The 23,261-nt window shown below is 44.0% G+C and overlaps 1 protein-coding gene across 3 annotated transcripts in view; it reads right to left on the bottom strand.

Annotated features, from left to right (window-relative positions):
- Positions 1 to 6,399: 6,399 nt before the first annotated feature.
- The window catches only part of ccser2b (coiled-coil serine-rich protein 2b), a 105,692-nt gene continuing 88,830 nt past the window's right edge, over positions 6,400 to 23,261 (bottom strand). For 2 of the 3 annotated variants that reach the window (XM_036573164.1, XM_036573165.1), the window contains one exon: positions 6,400 to 12,437. In XM_036573164.1, the coding sequence (XP_036429057.1) occupies positions 11,661 to 12,437 (777 nt within the window). In that variant the 3' untranslated portion in view covers positions 6,400 to 11,660. Of the gene's footprint in view, positions 12,438 to 22,428; positions 22,514 to 23,261 lie in introns of all 3 variants that reach the window. The other variant, XM_036573166.1, reaches the window with a different exon arrangement.

Below are 23,261 nucleotides of genomic sequence, written 5' to 3'. Positions count from 1 at the left end.
ACATTTAACAGAAAGCCTCAAACACTAAATATAATCTTTTTTTCAGTGTTTAGTGGGTCCAATCTTTAGTTTTATTACAGCTTCAATTCCTCTCAGGATTCTTGCTTTTGGTTTCTCAACGAAATCTGCAGCCACACCTCCAAAGTTCAGTCTTAGAAGTTGGTTTAGCGTTTTCTGCTTCTCCACATTGAGTATCAAATAATCCACATTCAGTGAGGTGGTCAGTCCATTGTTCTGAGAACACCAGCGGCTTCTTTGTTTGATGTGTCCGTCTCCTTTTCTCAGTGAGGTTCTTCTTGACAGCTACACATCCTTTCAGACCCACAGCACTGAGTCGTCTTCTCACAGTGGAAGGATGGTTTCAGATGTGAAGCAGCTTAATTTTCTCCTCTCTCTCAAAAATGATGCTTTTTTATCTGATGACGACAGTTTTGGTGTCTACCAGGTCTTCCAGTTGGTTGTTAGGAGACTCATTTTCTCTGTAGCTTTCAATCATTTTTCCAGTTTTGGAAGCTCCTGTTTTTTTCACTTAATTTCCTTTTACTTTCTCCTTGCTGATGCAAGTGGTCCATCTTAAATCTAATCTTCTCAGAAATTGCTGCAGGAAATTAAATACATAAAGGGAGGTCTCTATCCTTTGCACAGCCCTGTAAAATCTTCTCCCTTTTCCAGGACTGGGTGTCTTTTTAGGAGAGAGAGATGTTTCACTTGGCACAGTCTGACCGGCTTTGACGTCCCTGATCAAACAGGTTCGTCAGAGTTTGAGCCCGAAGTGTGATGTTGAAGTAACTTTTGAATGGATTCTGCTCCACCTGTTTGACTTACAGTAACAAAGGGCCATCTGCTTTTGGCACCCAGCGACAGTGATGGCAGAGCGATGTGTCAGCGTCCCCCAGGCTCCAGCAGCTTGGCGCTAGCTGGCTGAATTCTCTTGGCTGAGGACGTGGAGCAGCAGGAGGAGCTGAGCTGACAGCCGCTCGCCACACTCACACCTTCACTTCGTCTTTTTCACAGTTTTGCCAAGCAACTTCGAGCAGTCGAGGAGGGAGAAAAGAGATCTTGGCTTTGAGTCAGGCTGAATGAAAGTTACCTTCACACTCTCACATACTTCCAGATGAACATGAGCTGATCTAGCCAGCTAATTAAGATATTAAAGGATGCTACAAAATGGTGATCAGTGGTTAGCAGGAGTGTTTTTAGGTCCCCCAAGGCTCAATTAGGAAAACTAGTGGAAGAACACAAACCTCCTTCTTATACTTGGGAGAATGGGGCTTTTATTAATGGCAACAAGGGGTAACAAACATCTACCTCGAAGAACAGCCAGTCAGCAGTGCAGGTACAATCCATTAAACACTTGATAATATTAGGTGCTCACCTGATAGTATCTGGTGCTTGTATCGGGTGCTCATCTCATAGTATCTGGTGCTCGTGTCAGGTGTTCACATCATAGTACCTGGTGCTAGTGTCGGGTGCTCACCTCATAGTATCTGGTGCTTGTATCAGGTGCTCACCTCATAGTATCTGGTGCTTGTGTCGGGTGCTCACATCATAGTATCTGGTGCTCATGTCGGGTGCTCACCTCATAGTACCTGGTGCTCATATTGGGTACTCACCACATAGTATCTGGTGCTGATATTGGGTGCTCACCACATAGTGTCAGGTGCCCACCACATAGTATCTGGTGCGCACCAGATTTCATACTTAAAGGAACAATTTGTTAGATTTTTAATTGAAAACATTCCAAAATTTACTGAATCAGCAGAATGTGGAGAAATAACAGTTTTGACATTCTGTCAAAGATGTCTAGGTACCAGAGATATCTACTTTAGTTAGCATGCTAACCAACTAGCACTGGCCCATCCTGTCTTGTAATACCACCTTGTACCTCAAGAGGCAATAGTGAGTCACTGTAGCATCGGGTCTGCCATCAGACCAACATGAGAGGATGAAGAAGCATCACTGTCCTGAGGGCATATTCTAACTTCCTGTCAATCTTGTTGAAGGTACCACCCCTGGTCGGACCGTTTAAGGACGAAAGGAACAGTAAATGCATTGACGGCTGAAGCTTTTGGCAAGCGACTATTATCACCACCGCTGGCAAGAAACCACTTTTGGTAGGAAAGAAGTGACATAAACAGAAGCAAAACAAGAGTTAACACTGGTGCTCTTGACGAGTGAAGGGATAAAGTTTGATGCTGAACTCGCAATGTTTTTATGTATACAAAACTATATCTATATACAATATATATATGATATATAATACATTCTCCTTCAATATGAAGAACCATTTCACCATGCAGAGAACCATTTAAGCATGAAATAGGTCTATATAGATCTCATGGTTCTAATTAGAACCATTTCCATTACTAAAGAACCCTTAACGAACCATTTTTTTAGGTGTATCAAGGAGTGTGATCGCATTACGAGAATATACGTTTAGTTCTCTAGTCCACTCTCTTTAACATCTGTAGTACAAGCAACAACACAAGCCAGAGCTTTATTTTTACCGAATGTAATGTGGTCTCTGCACATGTGATGCACATCTACCTGAGTAACTGGATGTTTTTTTGGGTGGCTTTTAAGCCATGCTAACCTACATTCCGTCCATGGGCAAACGACAAGCTTGTTGTCTTTTGGACAATGCTAACGAGCTCCCCCTTCAAGAGGTCTTTGAAATTTAGTTTTGAAATTTCATATTCAGTTTCTTTGCACCCACATTTAGCCCAAAGTTTCTCATGGTTGTCCCCAGAAGTTCTTGTTAGGAGATCATATATGGCCTTGTGAAACTAGGTGGACTCTTAGTGACCACTGCAGTCCCAGAACTAAGATTTCCACTTTTTCATTTGGTCACAAAATGAACAAGCCAGCAGGCTAAACTGTGGTTGCAGAACTGCAGAGTTTAGGTCCAGAACTGAGACTTGGGTGTACTTTCGACCCTCTGTGAATGTCTAGTGACCTAATGTTGATGACGGACTTCCAAATGAACAAGAGAACAGAGTGAAATGAAAGTAAGATGCAGCATCAACACGTTGCATTTAACTGTATTTATTAAATGAGTTGTGCATAAACCTAAATGCAACCGTTTATAGTCAGTACTACGGTACGCTACACTACACTGATGCATATGCTCAGGTTAGACCATACAGTCTGTATTAGACTAATAAAATGTCCAAGAATTGAGATGCACTGTAAGTAACTGACGCTTCCTTTTACTTACACTGCCATACTTTGTTTTAAAAGGTGTACAGACTGTGAGTTTCTACTGTATTAGTACACCTACCAACCTACACTTGGCCTTTTTATTAGAAACACCTACCATATATTTGTCACCCTCTACCTCGTCCATCTTTGGAAAGAGACCAACACTGGACCATAGCTGACCAGATATTATTTTTATGGTGGGCCACTCTCAACAGAGCAATGGCTATGTGGATGCTCAGAGTCAAAATGATTACCAGTTAGACTTATGTTGGCCTAATGGTGAGCTTATCTGCGTTACTGTATTTGCTAACAATTTTAATGTTGTGTCTCAAAAGGCCTATTGTGATCAGATACTTAAGGCATTTGAACTATTAGTGCCAAATAGCAAGGCTCTTAGGAGAAAATGAAAAATATTCCTAGAGAAAAATAACCAAAGGTGCAGTTTGACTTCCTCCTCAACAGCCCCATATCTGCAATAAGGACGTACACACTAATAACTTATAATAAACCCGCAAAAAATGTTAAAAATGAAGAAAAACAATGTCACTGCTGGGATTGGGCTTGTAATTTCATATAAGATTGTCTACTGTTTTGTCTACTGTTAAACTTCTGTAAGCTAAGCAACAAAGGTTGGTAGCTAGCTAGCTAGCTAGCATAGCTTGCTAGTACCAGGCTGGTATTAAGTAGCCTGGTTTAGAGGTCACTCATGAATTGAAAACTATTATATCAGCGAAATGCACAAAAAGCCATTATCACCTACCAGCATTTAAGTGTCTCTGTGTCTTTACAGGTCGTCTGGAGCAAGCTGACACTAACTGAAGCTAACAGTTCAGCTAGAAATGCTATGTGTGACATTTCTGCCTGTTTTTTACACAAACGTGATATAATTTGACCATGACGTCCAATTTTTTTGCACACATCCATATAGTTTCTGATAAAATGGCCAGTGAGTGTAAGTACAAGGTTGGTGTACATGATAAAGGAGCAGCTCAGTTTGAATATAAAACTAAGCAGTAGTGACTGTAAGGCAGTAAGGAAAAGGCAAGGCAAACCTTATTGATACAACAAAATCAATATTCAACTGTTTAAAATAAGAACATATAGGAAATATGAAACTGGGAAGCAGATACTGAACTCCGTTACTATCTAATCAGCTGGTCACCAGTGTTTAGCTCCCAGTATTCTCTGAAGTGAAATGCTCTGCGGCTATGTGACCACTTCCAAGGCCACCGAGACTCAGGATCAGTAGGTTTGTATACAGGTGGGCTGTTCTGTATGGGGTCAGCTGTGTCCGGCTCATCCAGGTGCTGGATCTTCTTTCATTAAGATGCCCGCTGTCCCACAGCTGCAGAGCTAACAGGATTAGCACTGTGCTCCTCTCACCAGAACCAGCATCCAGCATGCTAACAGGACAGTAAGCAGGGCCAGACAGGCACCCCAACCCGCACAGGACTGGACACTCCAGTGGTTTCATTGGTTTACATGTTTCAAATGTTAATAATACGATTAGTGTCTTTTTAAGAAGTTGTGTTGGGAGTAGTGGGATAAACAGCTTCACTGCTACAGTCTCCCAACAAAGCTAACATCAGAACAACACAAGCTTGCAGTTATTCGTCTTAACAGTAAACAGTACTAATGCTGGGGATAATTTGATATTTATTAAAAATGTATGCGATATTACAGAGACACGTATGGAAGCCCATTCCCACCAGGAAGGAATTTAGAATTCTTTTTCCTCTCTCTTGTTTCTGGCAGCAGAATATCAAAATATTGAATATCCAAGATATGTGTCAATATCTAAAAGTCACTGTTTTAAGAAAGTCAGTCAACATGATTTACTTTCTCAAAATACTGCCATACTATGTTCAAGTAATCACTTGCTATGTCCAAATAATGACTTAATATCTCAAAATTACATCATTACAATGTAACCATTCATTATTTAAATATAGTATTTCAAAATCTTGAGACAATATAATTATTTCAAGATATTAAGTTTTTTTTTTAAGATAATCAATATTTTTTAGAAAATAAATCTTTTTTAATCAATATTTCAAGAAAAGACAGTATTTTGAGATGCTAAGTCAATATTTTAAGAAAAGTGATTATTGTAATAAGTCAATATTTAGAGAAAATCTCACTATTTTGAGATTAACATTTTAACAATCGATTGAAACACAAAAGGAGAAAAAGTAAGAATGGATACTGTAATAAGCCCACAAACAGTGTGCCCTCCTAGACAAACTAAACAGGAACCATAACAGCTGAAGTAATTAGGACAATTTAAACATATACGATATTTTTGCAGTAGCAATATTGTTTTATCATATATTGTAATATATGGTTGTTTCCCAGTTAGTGGAAAACACTCTCACGCCCATGCTTTCACATGTCAATGTGCTCACTGACCCATCAATGCTCTGCCCACAAATCCTTTCACAGTAAATGTTGCAAGGATGGACAACCCTTACGCAACACTGGTAAAACACCATTTAACTTTATGGTAGCCTAATTCGGATGAGCTATTCTAACATAGTCCAGCTTGGAAACTCAACGTTACGTAGCGACTCTGAACAGCAACAAAAAATCATCAGGTTGAATAAAGTTTTAGCCATAGTAACATCGTAATGGCTACTATGAAAGAATGCATAGACTTCTGAAGTCATTCCGTCATGCTAAAGTCAATGATACGCCCATATAAGGAACTCTTGGCCTAAGCAGTTTTCCTCTACGGAAAAAATGAATGGTGCTTTCAAAACTGGTTGGCATGGTGCCGTACGGTAAACCCCAACCTGACATGTTTTGTTGTGTTTACATTTTTCCCCACTGAACGTCACTGGATGTTCTGGATTATGAAGTCGTTAAAAAGTCAAAATATAAATAATGCTAAAAAAGCTAACAGTGAAATGACGTTGTGTGAAAAAAATACTACATACCGATTCAAGCTACTCAAACTGCAGCCTGACACTGCCAAAGCAACTTAACTACCACCTTTGGCAAATCTTGCTGGGTTGTGTGAGGTATTTTGGTGAGGCTGCTAGTCGTAGCTCAATGCTTTCATAAAGCAACATTCATTCTTTGACTCTTAATGACCCCATCATTCAGAGAGATAAAGGTACACAAGAAAGCATGGATAGGTCAAATGATTTTGCATCTACAAACACACACACACACAATATGAATGCAAGACTGACAGTATTTTAGTAGGTTTTGGTGCTGTCTTTATTTCAAGCTCTCAGACACTCCACCTCAAAGAGAAGGAATCACAGAGACAAAAACATCACTTTGCTTTGCTTTTTTTCTGTCTTAGTGTGTGTCTGATTGAAGATGTTCTTTTTTTTTTCAGACTCGGTATTTGGTGACAAGAACACTTACTGTAATTAATTTTCAAATAAATTAATCAGAATTACACATTGTACAACAGTGCATATTCATTTTTAGCTCTTATCTGTACTCTTATTGCACAAATTAAGAACACAGGATGTAAACAGAACAAGGAAACACAGCTGTCAAGTCACAATGAAAAGAAAAAAAAAAAATCAATAAACTGCATTGCTAAGGAGAAGCGGTGATGTAACGCTGACTGCTGAGCGTTTTAGATAACTCTGTGACAACCACTGACAATGGCGGTACAGACAGTAGTGAAGGTATTGCAGTCGGTGCACAGCAGGTTTTGAAAGAGATCTGTATAAATGGAGCATGCAGCAGCCCGGGGCTTCTTTCCCTGAAGTATCATAGTGCTAAGATTCTCTTAAGCTGGCATTGTATTCAGTGAAGATGATCGAAACACCATGATGCTCCTGCACAAGAAGTCCCACAACCACGCCATCTCTCCATGGACAGCGGGACTATCCTGCCGGCTCAGAAAGAAGAATGATGATGCCGTTATTGGCTGTTAGACATCGGATAATACGCTAATTCTGGTAACAATGACAGATCTCCTTCCATCGTGAGTGATATGTCATGCAGGGTGGGCTCCGGCACTGGCACCTGATGGCAACACCCCTACCGGCATCTATCGGGGAGCAGTAATGTGAAGTTTTATCAGGAAGTCCAGTGCGAGACAGTTACGGTACTTAAAGAAATCCATTGATTGTTCAAAAGTTTAAGATGTAAACAAAGTGAGTGGTCTGATGTGAAATGCCAAATCAGAACTGTTCACAATGGTGGTGATGGCAACCGGAGGTCTAACGAGTTTAATGCTTCTTGAAGCTCCCACACAGAATGCTATTACATAAAATGGTTATGAATGTGCTGCTTGATGTCTCAAACTTTGCTTTATAATAGTTGTGAGAAAAGGTTTTGGTCTAAAACCAATCATGGTGGAGAGGTACAGGGGCGCCTAACCCTAGAACACTACCAAAGAAAACTTAGTTCTTCAGATTCAGCACTATTGTACCACTATTATACCACAACCTCAGAAGACACAAGCAGGTTTCATTGGTTATTTTGGATGCTATATTTGTGCTGTAGACCTCACAACCACTGATTTCTATCACCACCACTGTGTGTGCACGTTTCTCTACAATACACTCTGAATGATTATATATCTTGATGATTGAGTCCTGCAGAAATTTTGAAAATTCAGTGGAGACACCTTTCAGGACAGACTTGCATGAGCTGGACATGAAGCACATTTACACAAACATCTGCTTTATCTAGTGTTAAACATCAAGCCGGACACGTTAAGACTTGAGTATAGGATACCATAAGGTTGGAAACTCGTACCTAAAAGAGTGTTGATATGCAATGCCGAAGTCTGCATGGGTACTGAGAGATGGCCGGAGGAAATCAGAGGAAGTGCAATACACCTGTGGTCCTGTGGTTTGTGAATATGTGAGCGTGTCTGTGTGAGTTTCTTGTTCTCACAGCCCACATCTGCAGCAGAGCTGCACTCACCCACAGCTTCGGCGCGACAAGATGCTGCCCGCAGTTACAGGAACGGCCCATCCTCACGAGCGTTCCACTGCCTCTCCTGCAGCTCTGAAGTGGAGGCAAAAGCTGAGAGCGAACCGCATCCAGCAACTTTAAACACAAACAACTTTTCCTGCCAAAAAAACAAAGCAGGAGAGTTTGCTGGAATGAAGCCAAGTGCTCCGAAATGTGAGACCCAAAGCAATTACAAGGCACTTATGCTGTGGGCAGGATACAGGACAGCATTCCGCTAGACTTCAACAAAATCGAAAGAATTAAATCCTCCAGTACGCTATGGAAAGTCAAAACTATTTTCAAACAAATGGTAAACCAGGATAAAGACACTACAGTAGTGAACTCTAATAAATAATGTCTGTAAAACTCATAAAACATTCATTACAGAAAAAATTCTGAGCCAACTCTGTCAAAAGGATCAACTTTCATGCTCTCGCTCAATTCAAAGTCAAAAAGCTTCAGTCCCTCTTGGTGGTACATTGCATCCTCAAGATCTTCAAGCATTCTTCACTGTGTTTGTTTTCACCCCCCATGGAAATAGAAACAGTGTATGTAGGTGCGCATGTGTATTTACTCTGGGCCCTCACCCACAACCGAGTGGCACTCCTATTACCCGGCTCTCTTCAATCGCAATCAACAGGAACTATCTACACACTTCAGGAACTGTCTACAGACATGGATACTCTTCAGGCCACTTTACCACTACACCAGCAACTCAGGTCTTAAAGAGAGGCCACGTCTGGGTGTGCTCACATGTGTGCTCTCTCCAAAGCAGGAATCCGTTACGTCTAGGATGGGTAGAGATAGTAGAAGCGCTGCTCGGGAAGTCAAGTGCACTTAAAGTGGGATTTGGGGGATTACAGCGAGGGCATATTGTTTAATCTGTTGGCCGCTAGTACACATCCTAGAGTCCTCTTTTCCCATCCTCAGTAATCAGGCTGCCTACAGATGAACGGCAAGATCCAGACTAAAGCACTTCAAGGCTGATGCAAGCTGGATGTCACCAGTGAAGTGTTATGCAGAGAGACATCCATGACATGGAAGCTCAGGAGTGGGAAACAACTGGAACGGAATGAGGCAGGTTGCCGAGTCCAGGTAAACAGTTTTGACTTGCGGTACGAGACCTAAGGTGTCAGTCACGATCACATAACAAAATGAATGAACAGGGAATGGGGGTTCAGTACAGATAAAGCAACGGTTGTTGTAATTGGGTCCTGCAGTCTTTGGAGATGGCTGTCACACAAGAGAGCGACAGATGAGTCAGCCGAGCAAATGGAAGAGAAGGACTTACGAGCGCGTCTGCAAACAGATATTGGAAAGGAAAGAGGGTATCCCCGCCATACAGCTTTCACACTCTTCCTTTGCCTCTCTTACTTACAGGCTAAACACACAGCATAACAGAAGACCAGATTATGGGCCACAGAAAAGAAAGATTACCAGGCAGCTTTACATAACATACTCGTGACATCTGGAAGGCCTTCGCGAAATGGTTACGTCACCCATGAAGGCTAGACAGCCAGCAGCTTTGGATTCCGTCTTCTTCAAGAGACCAATTTAGAACAGCTATGTCTGATCTTCTGCTTAGGGCCTAGGGCATTTCTTGCATAGAAAGTAGCTAAGCTAGAGGCAGGTAGCATCACTCTTGTTTCCTTGGAAGTACTGTGTTAAGTGCAGGCGTTGACTTTCTCCATTTGATCACAGGGTATCACAGCGCATCTGAGCTTCTTAAAAGTACACTGCATATTATACAATAAACATGAACCTCCCTCTTATTTCACCGAACTAGGGGAGGTTCTAATTATGGCTTTGAGATAAAACGCAGCATGGCATCCTGCTTTACAACCTTGCCATCATGAATTGCACTTACTTTGCTGCTCTGTCGCGTTTTGTTTTCAAAATTACAGGGGACAAGATGCTACTCGGGTCCACAGAAAGTCAGCCAATGGACAGCCAATGGACATGCTACTGCTGCACAGCTCATCTCAATAACCATGCCAACCAGTCCTGAGCATATCACAGCATGGCCAGAACTCTCCACGCTATGGGTGCCTATCCTGTGCTTCCATTTTTCTTCCTCTTTGTCATCTGTTCTGAGCTGCTTCTGCTGAAGGCTGAGGAGACTCTGTGCTGTTGGGTTTGCCCAGGCTCCTAGCACTCCTGCTCATTAACGCACTGGGTGGGTGGGTTCTGCCCGCAGGCCACAAGCTTCCCCTGCTAGAAGAGAGCTGAGCAAAGGGAGTTGGAAGGGGGAGGATAGGGGCGAGTGATTGCACAAGATAGTTCCTCAGAAAGTTCTGGATCGTGGGCAACACTGAGGACTAGGAGGAGCGTTAAAGGAAACACACATACTGCTCTCACTAAAAAACTGATGTAAAGAACTCAGACAAAAGGCAGAAGAGAAAGAGGATGGAAGAAAGATTTGCACAGTGACGCGGGAGGGCAAGAAAAGCATTCTGTAGTGTTTCATCAGTCACCCAGGCAGTCTGCAGCAGTTGATCGTACTCCTCACTCTGCTACTCCTGACAAAGGAACAACGTCTGATGCAATCAAAAGCATACATCGTTCTTTTAAAGGGCAACAGAGGACGATCAATTTCTGTAAAGCTCCAACAGAATGGACTTGACCCCCCCTTCCCCTGGCTGCTTATAAACACGGACACGGGTCATGCGTTTAACAGACAGCGTCCGACCTTCACTCACAGCACGTCACCAACAGGGAGAATCAATCGGCTTAACTTGCTCAGGCATTCTGTGTGTGTTTTAGGAAAATCTAGTAGTCTAACAAAAAAGTTTGTATCGTCTGTTATAATGTTGAAAACATTACAAGCTGACTGTCAAGTCTACCTACATTTCAATCCATCAGCAAGTTTCTGGCAACACTCAAGTGTGTTTGTTTTGTTAGAATATAGAGGAAATATTAAGATCTATATGCCTTTCTTGTATATTACTCTGTATATTTCTGGCTTTCTAGACCAATCAGAACAGAATTCATAGGCCAACTGTTCTTTGGAGTTTAATTTATTTGCCAAGTCAGGTTTAAAGGCAACAAAGGAAACTTTGTCAATAGCCTGAAAATATATTACATTTATAAATAGCTTTATTTCTTATAGGCTTTGGAAAACATATTTAGCTTTCATCTGCCACAGACAGCGGGAAAATCGAACAGCTGAGGAATACACACAGCGATTGGATTTGCAGTGAAGTTTTCAACCACGTCTCAGGAACTCCTGATGTGCTGGATAACACAAGCAACCTGACGGGCAACCTTGAGTGTGCGTCTTATTTGGAGAGCTCGGGCAGATCAAACATAGTATTGCTCCCCACAATGTTCAACAAAATAAATAAGACCTCAACGGAGCAGTCTTTCAGGAGCTTACAGGGCTTATGCAGCGACCTTGCCGGGGGGAGGCAAGAAGCCTGGTGGGATGCCCTGAGCAGAGCTGTGGAGGGGAAGCGAGGGCTAACGAGAGCAGGAGAGGGGAGGGGTAGGGCATAGCTGGCATCGTTCCAAACCAGCGCTGGAGGGAAATGTCAGTGGCTCTTTGGCTTGGGGAGGCGTGAGTTGCAGGGCTGGGAGAGCTCTCGAGCTCGGGCTGAGCTGTGGTCCACGTCCTGGGCAGCTGGGTTCGATCTGAGGCCCCGGACATTATGTGCTGACATTATGGGAGCAGGAACAGCCACTTGTGAGGCTGAGCTGATGCAGGGGAGGCCGCGGGACGGCGGAGGCATATGCCTGGTCCTGGATGTACCGGCGGAACCGGGTCGGAACCCAGCCCTGCCTAATACACCTCTCCTGAGGCTAATCTGGGAACCTCTCATTAGAACAGCAGCTCTTCTAATGCAGCTAAGCGGCTGCTGCCTGTGAAGGTTGCCAGGCCCATGGTTCCCCCCCTGCTGCTGAACGCAGCTGCTAACATGGACCCCAGGGCTGTAAGAGTCACAGATTCTAAGATGGGTGTTGCTAGCATGGCCTCCGGGGCCATGCAGATCACTGATTGTGAGGTGGGTGTTCAGGAGCTGGTGGAGCTCATCAGGACCACAGTCCTGCAGAGTGCCACAAGACGGGGAAGGAGCAGCAGCACTAACAGTAGCAGCAGCAGGTGCAGTAGTGGGCACAGCAGAAGGAAGGATGGCATTACTTGTGGTGGGATCTGGTGAGACTCGAACACAGGACTGGACCTTCACTGGACAGTCACGAGACTGGGTGTCCACATGGTCACTGGGGGCCCCTGTGGGGACTCGGCTTGATGGTCTTTCCAGTTTGCGGTGGCCGATGGGCAAGTGTCGGGAAGGCTGTAATATCTGAGGCTGTGGGAGGAAAGAAACAACATCATTATAAAGCTTTTACAAGTTGGCCTAAACTCAGGCAATGCTTAATGATTAATGATTCATAGCATGGGTCCACAAGTGAAAGTTTATGTATTTCATTCCACTTCACTCTATTATAAGCAAACACAACTTCCAGGCAACCTCGAGCCCATAACTGAGAGCAAATGAATCCCTCTCTTCAGCACCCACATAATTTATCACCACTCAACGATAAAGCTAATCTGTTTCTGTGTTAAATCAGACTTGTGTGAGAGAGGAGAGCCATCCAAAAACTGACAAGGCTTTGATTTCTGGAGGCTTGTGACTATAAGCAGTGTTGGCAGTACTGGGAGAAGCTCATAAGCTTGGTGCTTATTAGCAGTGATGTGGGCTTCCACATGAGGGAGCGAGGTCGCAATCAAAGCAGCATATGCGATCTCCTCGCCCCAGCACACTTCAACTAACACATTAAGGATACTATACTGTTTTATCTCTTTGATAGGCTGGCAACCAACAGCACTGTTTGAGTTAAACAGACATGGGCCAGAAATCGACAAAAAAAACCGGTGCCGCAGGAGGTGCCATGCTTTCCAACCCATTCGTAAAGATTTAACGCCATTCATTAGGGCCAGGCCACACACGGAGACTTGGACCTGTCCATCATGCACCAGCCACCCCGCTTCAAAGGGAATTATTCCGTGTGATGCTCCCGTGTGCAATGGACAGCTCCCCAGCCAGGGTGCCGGACAACTGCCGTGCTATTGTAGAGCAGAGCCTTTGATGTGGGCTCTGCTGTACGACTGGCAATGGAGCACGGCTACCCTCCTGACTCTGAGGTCTGCTTGAGGGGCACCTACGCAACATTGGACCAGGACTGAGATCTCTTGACTACCTTCCCTGTTAGACTGAGGAGCTTGAACACCATGTGCACCCTAATTCAAATGGAACATGTGCAGAATCAGATGGTGCGTCCTCAGGTGGGTGCAACCACAAGATTGTTTTGGAGTTTTTCAAAAAATGAAACAAAAAAAAGTATTTGCTGTGCAACATGTAATCATGCTGCAACTGCAACACTAAACTGAATATAAACTCTGTAATCCACAGAGTCCAGTTCAGACCTAGTAGTCAACGTAATGGCCTGGTTTGAAGCCCCAGCGTTGCAGCAAATCAGACAAAGCAGACCTGCCCAAGCTCTAAGGCCCGTCAGATCAGTCTCATGCAGCCACCGTTAGGAGAGATTTCCTGGCTCACAGCTCCACCTACTGGTTTTTCCTATCTAAACCTCTCCCTTCTCAGTAATAAACACTATAGCATTTTTATGATGCTGGCTGCATCAATTGCTCTGATCTCACTCCCTGTCAATATTTGCCCCTGGCCTAGGGCTGAGGCTTCAAAAATACATTCTTTGTTGTTTTTTTCTAACAACCACTGATTCAACAGGAGGGAGGGAGAGAGAGAGATGGGAGAGGTTGTCCATGCTGTGCGGCCTGGCTCAGCAGCGGCTGCCCTTCCATCAGGGAGGTTTTTTCAGTTTGAGTGGTGGGCCAGTCGAGAAGGGGCACTGGCCTCTCTGTGCCGCTTCATAAATAATTTATAGAGGCTTGCCAAAGATTAGGAAGTAACAGCTGACAAAATGTGACACAATGTCCTAGAGAGAGAGAGGGAGAGAGGGAGAGAGGAGAAAGAAGAGGACGAGCAGAGAAATGCGGAAAAGCAGAAAAGAGGACAGGGAGATGAAAAGCTTTAAAAGTAGACAAAGAAAGATGGAACACAAGACAGAGAACGAGAGAAGGGCATGAAAGAGGAAAAGACAGACAAAAGCAAGGGAGAGAAAGAATGCATAGTGAAGGTAGAATAACAATGAACGTACGGTCATAGAGAGGACCATGTAAGGTGGGATTTATAAAGTCTTCTTGATATCTGACATGGCACAGCAGGCACTAGCCTACACAGCAGTGAGAGGACGAGAGACTCTCCACTTCCTTCTCCTCCCTGTCTTACCCCCAACGTTTATCCTTCACCAGCTGCTTCTACCCTTCACTCCAGTTTCCCATCTAAATCGACAAGCACCCATTTGAATAATGGCAAAAACAGCCTCTCTTGCAATTTCCACAAGCACTGGGCACTTTAAATAATAATTAGAGACTAGGGATCTCCCATATCCCTGTCCCGAGCCAATCAAGGCATAATTAATGGATCGGTCTTGGTTTCTGATTCCAAACATTTACTAGGACCATCACCTGGCTCTCACACCAGGTGATGGAAATGGACACTACCCATAATTTGCGGTAGCGAGGCAGGTTAACATGGTTTAAATGTCCACGGTATAAGAGTGGGTGATTCTTTTTAATAAAACCTGCAGTTTTTCAGAGATCTTCAAATACTGATATCCCCACCATGCTTAGATAAGCAAACTCTTACTTAATTTGTCATGATAACATTAACATATTGTTATATTGCCCACACCACATCATGGTGCTAATTTAAAGTGGAACATGAAAACAGCCCATGGAGGTTAAGATAGCCGCCATTCATCAAAACGCCCTTGAACTAGCTGCACGTAAAATCTGAGTGTGCAGCTAGTGCTCACAGTGCATGTTACAGCAACCTGAAATGTGAAAGTAGCGTATTCAACACAATATATGTAGCAATTTTAGTGACTGGTTGCCCAACCTACCAGACTGGTTAATCAAACAGGATTACACAGTACTGAGCAAAAAAAGAGAGATGACTCTTCATTTGTTTAATTCCAGTTAAAACGGCCATTTAGTGCAAGTTTTTGATATTGCTGAGAATATTGGATCTAAGATAATCCACGCACATAAGGAAGAAGTAAGTCAAAGGAAAATAAACACACAAAAATAGGAGTTTCTAAAACTGGAGTTCAAAATGGATGTGTAGCTGTAAAGAAGCCTCACCGAGAAAAGGAAAAAGACAGAAAAAGCAGAATATTTGAAAATGGAACAAAGCAGAAATGCAACCAACTTCTAGGACCGAACTTTGGAGGTGGGGAAAATATCCCTGTATATGACAACTGAAAGGGAGTCTCCTGGAAAGAAAAGAAGCTGTAATAAAGACAGAGCGAACACACAAAAACAATAAAATATACAGTTGCTGAAGCTTCTGTGTAAACTTTCTGCTTTTTCCTGATACCAAAAAATGAATAACTTGTACTTCATTTCCATTTTGATTAGAACGAAGAGTGGACTTTTGCACAGTACTGTAAATAGTCCCCAAAAATAAACCAGGACAGAGTACCACACTATGCACATACTAAAAAATGTCATTTCACTGTATCATTTTAAAGTAGCCTATCATGTCTAAACTGAACTGGTTTTAGTAAATTTAATATACTCAAACTGTGCACTGAACAGATGGATTATCCATGGAAATACAAACATCAGATCAGACTTAGTATTGACAGACATTCAAAATGAAACCACTCAGATTGGGAACGCAGACAAAAAACCTTGATCAGGTCATCCCTAATTAGAGCAACAACCAAACAGCGATCAAGCCCTTCTCTTCAGCCAGCCACGGACAGGGCTGGAATACTGAGAAAAATGATCCAAGGTGAAGGTACAAGATTTTAACATGGGCACTGTGGTCTGTCTCCGGTAGAAGTTCATGCATCAGAGAGGAGTTCTCACATCACCGTCATCATTAATAAGCACAGAAATGATGTGGAGGCATTGGGGTGAGAGCAGCGTGCGTCTCGGGTTATATCATTAGTTCTCTATGTGCCACGCTTGGACACATTGTCACTTCATAACACTCCTGAAAGACAAAGGAATGTGTTCAGCTTGATACATTTCCCCATATAAAGCCTCAGATGGTCATCATCTGAATAATGCTAGATGAAATGAGGCATGTACGATGGAAAAAAATAACGTTTTCCCAGAGCGCCCTCTTTCTCTGCAGGCTCTGTCTGAAAGAGGCGGCCAGATCTCGGTGAACACAGGGACTTCTTCTGCTTTTAAAGGAACTTTTCTTTATTACGTTATAGACATACCCCACCCTGGGGAGACTGCAGTTTAAAATAAATGGTCTAATGATACAACTGGAGAAAGTGTTTTTTTCTCTCCCAACTGTACAAGAATCATTTACAGCTCCTAAAAAAAGAACAAGTGATGTTGGACAAACAGTCATCTTACCACCTACTGTAATTAAATTCAATGAACAGAGAAAGAATGAAGGTGGTGGGAGGATAAGGAGATAAGTGAGAGGAACCTCAGAGAGAGAGCTAAACAGAGGTGAAAGAGAATATGAGAAGGGAAGAGAGATGCCAGGTAGGTAAGGACACTGAACAGCCTGACAGCCATGAATGGGCTTTTCAGTGTCCGGAGTGTGATGGACTGGGGGTATGGGCAGGGGAATGGGCAGGGGAACGGGCAGGGTGGTTTGGGGCAGGTACACTGGTGAGGACAGAGCGAGCAGTGAGAATGTAGGGATTGGATAAGATGGATTGGGCTGAAGGAATGGGGTGGATTGGGGTGGAATCATGGGGTAGATGTACTGAGGATTGATTAGGGCTGGGGAAATGAAGATGAACTGGGGCGTGGAACAGTGCTGAGGAAATGATGAGGTGGACAGTGCTGAGGGATTAAGTTGGGAAAATGATGGGGTGGACTGCGATGGGAAAATGAGAGGGCGGATTGGGGGTTGGGAAATGGGCAGAATGTGGTAGACAAATGAGGGGGCAGATTGGGGTGGAGATCTAGAAAGATGGATTGGAAAGAGTGGATTAGGAGCTAGTAGAATGGGGTAGGGAAACAGGGATAGGTGAGCTGGGGTAGAGGAATAAGGACGGGTGAACTGGGGTAGGGGAATAAGGACGGGTGGACTGTTGTAGGGGAATAAGGACGGGTGAACCGGGGTAAGGGAATAAGGACGGGTGAACCGGGGTAAGGGAATAAGGACGGGTGAACCGGGGTAAGGGAATAAGGACGGGTGAACCGGAGTAAGGGAATAAGGACGGGTGAACCGGAGTAAGGGAATAAGGACGGGTGAACCGGGGTAAGGGAATAAGGACGGGTGAACTGGGGTAAGGGAATAAGGACGGGTGAACCGGGGTAAGGGAATAACGACGGGTGAACCGGGGTAAGGGAATAACGACGGGTGAACAGGGGTAAGGGAATAACGATGGGTGAACAGGGGTAAGGGATAAAGACGGGTGAACTGATGTAGGGGAATACGGACGGGTGAACTGGTGTAGGGGAATAAGGACGGTGAACTGGGGTAAGGGAATAAGGACGGGTGAACAGGGGTAAGGGAATAAGAACGGGTGAACTAGGGTAGGGGAATAAGAACGGGTGAACTGGGGTAAGGGAATAAGGACGGGTGAACTGGGGTAAGGGAATAAGGACGGGTGAACAGGGGTAAGGGAATAAGGACGGGTGAACAGGGGTAAGGGAATAAGAACGGGTGAACTAGGGTAGGGGAATAAGAACGGGTGAATTGGGGTAGGGGAATAAGGACGGGTGAACTGATGTAGGGGAATACGGACGGGTGAACTGTTGTAGGGGAATACGGACGGGTGAACTGTTGTAGGGGAATAAGGACGGGTGAACTGGGGTAGGGGAATAAGGACGGGTGAACTGGGGTTGGGAAATAAGGACGGGTGAACTGGGGTAGGGGAATAAGGACGGGTGAACTGACGTAGGGGAATACGGACGGGTGAACTGTTGTAGGGGAATAAGGACGGGTGAACTAGGGTTGGGAAATAAGGACGGGTGAACTGGGGTTGGGGAATAAGGACGGGTGAACTATGGTAGAGGAATAGGAATTGGTGAACTGGGGTAGGGGAACAGGAACTGGTGAACTGGGGTAGGGGAACAGGAATTGTTGAATTGGGTGGGGAAATAGAGACGCATGGACTACGATATGGAAACAGAGATGAACGAACTGGAGGGGCGGGGGGGTAGGGTTAGGTGAGCTGGTGTGGGGAAATTAAGGGGTGAGCTGGGGATAGGGGAAATTAACCGTTTGGAACCAGCGATCTCACCAGTGAGACAAAATAACATGCTATTTTTAAAGCGATATTGCACTTCAGTAGTGTGAGCTACAAAGATGTGTTTTTTTCCATTGAAACTAGAGAAACAGAAATTATGTTGGCATGATCAGTCTGTGTTAAAAATGAAAAACAGACCCCTTTTTTGTGTGGGGTTGGCAAAGTGCTCTTCTATAACTGTGAACAGAAACTTGCAAGAGAACTTTTATATTTAAGCAATGATCCATAACACAGAGAGACACTGCCCAGAAAAAAAAGAGCATAACTTGAGAGGGCAAATGGGCAGTTCAGCGGTGGGCAATGATCAGGGAAGGTGGAATAATGGTGGGAGGATTCAAGACAGGTGGATTGGAGAGGGTGGTTCAGGGAAAAGCAGACTTGGATAGGAGAATAGGGTGGGTTGGGAAATGAAGGGGAGATTGAGAGTGGGAAAATGAGGGGGGGTGAACTGGGGAAGGACATTGCATTGCAGTAGGTAAACTGGGATGGGGAAAGGAATGGGTAGATTGGGGTGGGGAACAGGGTGGACTGGGATAGGTAGAATGGGGCAGGTGAAGTGGGGGACTGGCAAAGGTGGATTGGGGCAGGTTTTAGAGAAAAGTCAGTACTGTACCACGCTGTATCTCTGAAGTAATGCACTAGCTCCTCCACTCCTGTGCCAAGGGCAGTGTGGGAAAGGCAGAGGGAGAGACAAGGAGAGGAGAGCTCGGTCAGTCACTGGAAAAAAATGGACCGGGGGTGGGGATACTCACTGCACACACGGAAATGTACTCCCTCTTCTGTGCACACACACACACACACACACACACAGCAATCCACGATTTGTTCACACAGTTATCAGGAACCCAGTGAGTGTTCGACATGGTTTAGCTTCATCCAGCTGCTATCACAGTGCCAAAGGCTTCATGCATCGCATGCCAGGGTGTAAACAAAATAAACAAAAACAAACATTAAAAAAGAACAGGAGGGGGTTGGGGGTCTGCACTCCACCTCTCCACTCGTTAGCCGAGGAGAACGAGCCACTTACATCACTTCAGAGCTCCACCGGAGCGTGCGGGAACGAGGCCTATCAGACACTGCTTCAGACTGAGACAGTGTGTGTGTGTGTGTGTGTGTGTGTGTGTGTGTGTGTGTGTGAGAGAGAGAGGGAGGGAGTTCTCCTTTGGCCCATAAGAAGCAGAATACTGCCCCCTTCCTCAGAGGCTGCAGGGCACTGCAGTCCCATGGATCCAGATCAAAAGCTGTGCCGTAATGAATTAAGATGTGGGCGCTACCGCTGTGCGTCTCTCACTCACACACACTTTCTGTAATGAGTGTGTGTGTGTGTGTATGTACTATCACACTCCCTCAGCTGTATCAGCTCTCGTCTGCCTCACAGCATCCCACTCACCAACCCAGTCTGGGACAGAAAAGGATGATAGGCATTTTTTATTAATTTTTTATGCATTATTTTTATAACAGCTGTCATGACTGCCACTCGCTCCAGCTGGGACAGGTGTGAGAAAAGACGACAGGTGAGTTTGCTAGAGTACGTTTGTGTGCTCTGAAATTAAGTTCGAGTTTACGTGACTGAGAAGCTAAAGCAGGTCTATGAATAAGAGAAATTCTGTAACATCGACAGACTGAGACAAAATAATCAATAAATATAAATTTTGCAAAAATGCAGTTTGATATTTTGTTTGTCTAGTGACATTTACTTTTGCCTTTTCACACCTAAATAAAAAATAAATAATAAACGTAAGAGTTTTAAATGGAGTTGAAAAAGAAAACAAGTCAAGTTCTTAAACTGAGTCAGGGGAACTCTTGTGCTGTTTGCTGAACTTTATTTATTTATTTATTTATTTATTTATTTATTCATTTAAGCACAACAGGCTGTTAACCAGTATCTGCCTCTTTTAGCACTGGCCAAAAAAATACTTTGTTTCCATTCCTATATAACAAATACATTTGTTTTGTACTCTGCGTCTTCTTTGCACATGTTAAATAAAAAAAAGTGCATTGGACTTGATGTGAAGGTTTCAGTGTGTTAAATTTAGAAAAATGTGGTGTGAAATGACCTCATAATGACTAAACATTAAAGTATAACTAAGCAAAAAATATACTGTTTCTGATTGCTTCTGATTTCTCCCTTTGTGTCTGCACTACAGTGTTACTTTCAGTGTTGTAAGTGTAAAGTAAAAGCAGGTGTTTTCACAGATTGAAGTGCAGAACAGCTCAAATATAAATTCTGTTTCATTTTATAAACCTATAAATGACTAATGTATAATCATACATGTTACATGAATTCTGTATTAATGTGCTATGCTACTTAATTCAAATGTACTGTTAGAATTAATAAATAAATGTTTTATTGATAATTGGTGTATTTTATCTCATTATATTCCATCATCATTTTATAAAAGCAATAATCCACTGGAGGCTGTGTGTTAGTGATTTCATCGAGCCTGATGGCCCCTAACTGTGATAACATCGCCTACAGTGGATTACAGCTTTAATACGCCACATTAATGCAAATAATTTCTGATTGCAAGTGAGGATAAAGCAGTGTTAGTTTGACCTCGTTTGTGCCGAAAGACGATCCAGCAGAACACTGGAGAGAGAAAGAGAGAGGGAGAGAGGGAGAGAGAGAGAGAGAGAGAAATAAAAAAAAGTTACAGAGAGCAAGAGAGAGAATATCAGAGAAAGTCAGAGAGAGAGAGAGAGAGAGAGAGAGAGTGAAGAAGTTAGAGAGAGAGTTAGAAAGAGTGAGAGAGATAGAGAGGGAGAGAGGGAGACAGAGAAAGAGAGAAAAGTAAAACAAAAGGGAGAGAGAGTTAGAACCAGAGAGAGAGGGAGAGAGAGAGCGAGGGAGTGAGAGAGAGAGAGAGAGGGAGAGAGAGAGAGAGAGAGAGAGCGAGGGAGTGAGAGCAAGAGAGAGAAAGGGAGAGAGAGAGAGAGGGGAACAGGGACAAAGCAATAAAAAGAGTAAGATAAAGAAAGAGAGACATAAAGGGAAAAAACAGATGAATGACAGAAAGGACAAGAGAGAACAAGAGGCAGAAAGAATGAGACAAAAACATAAAATCGAGATGAGAGAGAGAGAGAGAGAGAGAGAGAGAGAGAGAGAGAGAGGAAAAAGAGACATAAAGCGAATGAGAGACAGGGAGAAATAGGGAGAGAGGGAAAAGAGAGAAAAGAAAGAGAGGGAAAGAGCAAGGAAAAAAGAGAGAGGGTAAAATACAGAAGCGAGAGAGAGAGAGAGAGAGAAAGAGTGAGAGAGATAGAGAGGGAGAGAGGGAGACAGAGAAAGAGAGAAAGTAAAACAAAAGGGAGGGTTGAGAGAAAGAAAGAAAGAGAGAGAGAGAGAGAGAGAGAGAGAGAGAGAGAGAGAGAGAGAAAGCAAGAGAGAAAATCAGAGAAAGTTACAGAGAGAGTTAGAAAAAGAGGGGGAGAGAGTTAGAACCAGAGAGAGAGGGAGAGAGAGAGCGAGTGAGAGAGAGCGAGGGAGTGAGAGAGAGAGAGGAAGAGAGAGAGAGAGAGAGGGGAACAGGGAGCAATAAAAAGAGTAAGATAAAGAAAGAGAGGGAAAGACAGCAAGAAAAAAAAAAGAGAGAAGGTAAAAGACAGAAGCGAGAGAGAGAGAGAGAGAGAGAGGTTATATAGAGGTAGAGGAGGTGTGCGCCTGAAGGTGAGAGTGACTACGACCATAGGAAAAGGTGAAAAGGTAAATCTATACAAATGTGAAGAAAAGCAGATGGAAAGTCTCGCGCTGGCGCGGCCTGAGAGAAGCAGAGTGGACGATGACTGACTGGGCGTTTCAGCAGCAGTGTGGAGGGCAGACGCAGCGGTCAAGCAATCCAGCACAGAGGGAGACCGAAAGACAGACAGACAAACAAACAAAGGGCAGGAAGAGGGGGTGATGGTGCGTGCCGGGGTCTACAGGCAGGGGGCGCTGTGGGGGTTGCCGGGCGGTCGGCGCGGGGGCGAGGGTTAGAAACTCACTCTGTTGGTGGTGGACGGGCGCACACAGGCGTGAACTCCCCTGCTGAACGCGCCTGGGAGAGAGGAGGAGAGCAGGCAGCATGCCCTGTGTGCGCAGAGAGAGAGAGATACTGACCCACCACCTCACACTCAGACTCCTTCTTTGACCCCCTTAAAGAGCCCATACTGGGGCCACACACACCTCTGAAGTCGTGCTGTTGTTCTGAAGTCAGAGTCATGCCCATATATGGAAGTTCAGGTCTAAGCAGTTGTTCTGTTTTCAGGATCCTCTGAATATGAATATTGCTACATTCATGCTGTTCTCGCGTTTGACGTGACCTCACACTGAATCGTCGCCGCCGTTTTGAGACCGAATCAGGGAGTGACTGCGAAGCGCGACGCCTTCAATTAGCTGTGCTTTGTGAACGATTCACCTGCGAGACGCATCAGAAGCCGAGAGACGAGAGACACACAGACCTTTAATCCAGTGTTTTCACTCCAGGTTTGGAGCCCCTGCACTGTATAGTTCAGTGTTTCTCTCTGCTGTTCACCTCGTTCAGCTCAAGAAGGGATTAATTAGCTGATAATATCAGGTATTTTAACCAGGAAACCACAGTTATGCAGTGCAGGGGTTTCAGGACTGGAGCTGAACTCTGAACTAACTGCACTAGCAAACTTACAGAATCACGTCTGTCGAAACATGACGTCGTTTTCAGATCCACGACATTCAGTCTGATATTTAACGTTTATGTTTCTCCATTCAAACCTCATTTAAATCTCCAGAAACAGAGAGTAAAGTTATACCGGCTGTCTGCAGCTCCGTTAGGGGGACGACTGTTCATCTCTCGGCTGTT

This window comes from Colossoma macropomum, unplaced genomic scaffold (genome assembly GCF_904425465.1).
Source record: "Colossoma macropomum unplaced genomic scaffold, Colossoma_macropomum, whole genome shotgun sequence".
Lineage (NCBI taxonomy): Eukaryota > Metazoa > Chordata > Actinopteri > Characiformes > Serrasalmidae > Colossoma > Colossoma macropomum.
Note: the sequence above shows the minus strand (reverse complement) of the source record. Positions and strands in the feature narration are given on the sequence as shown.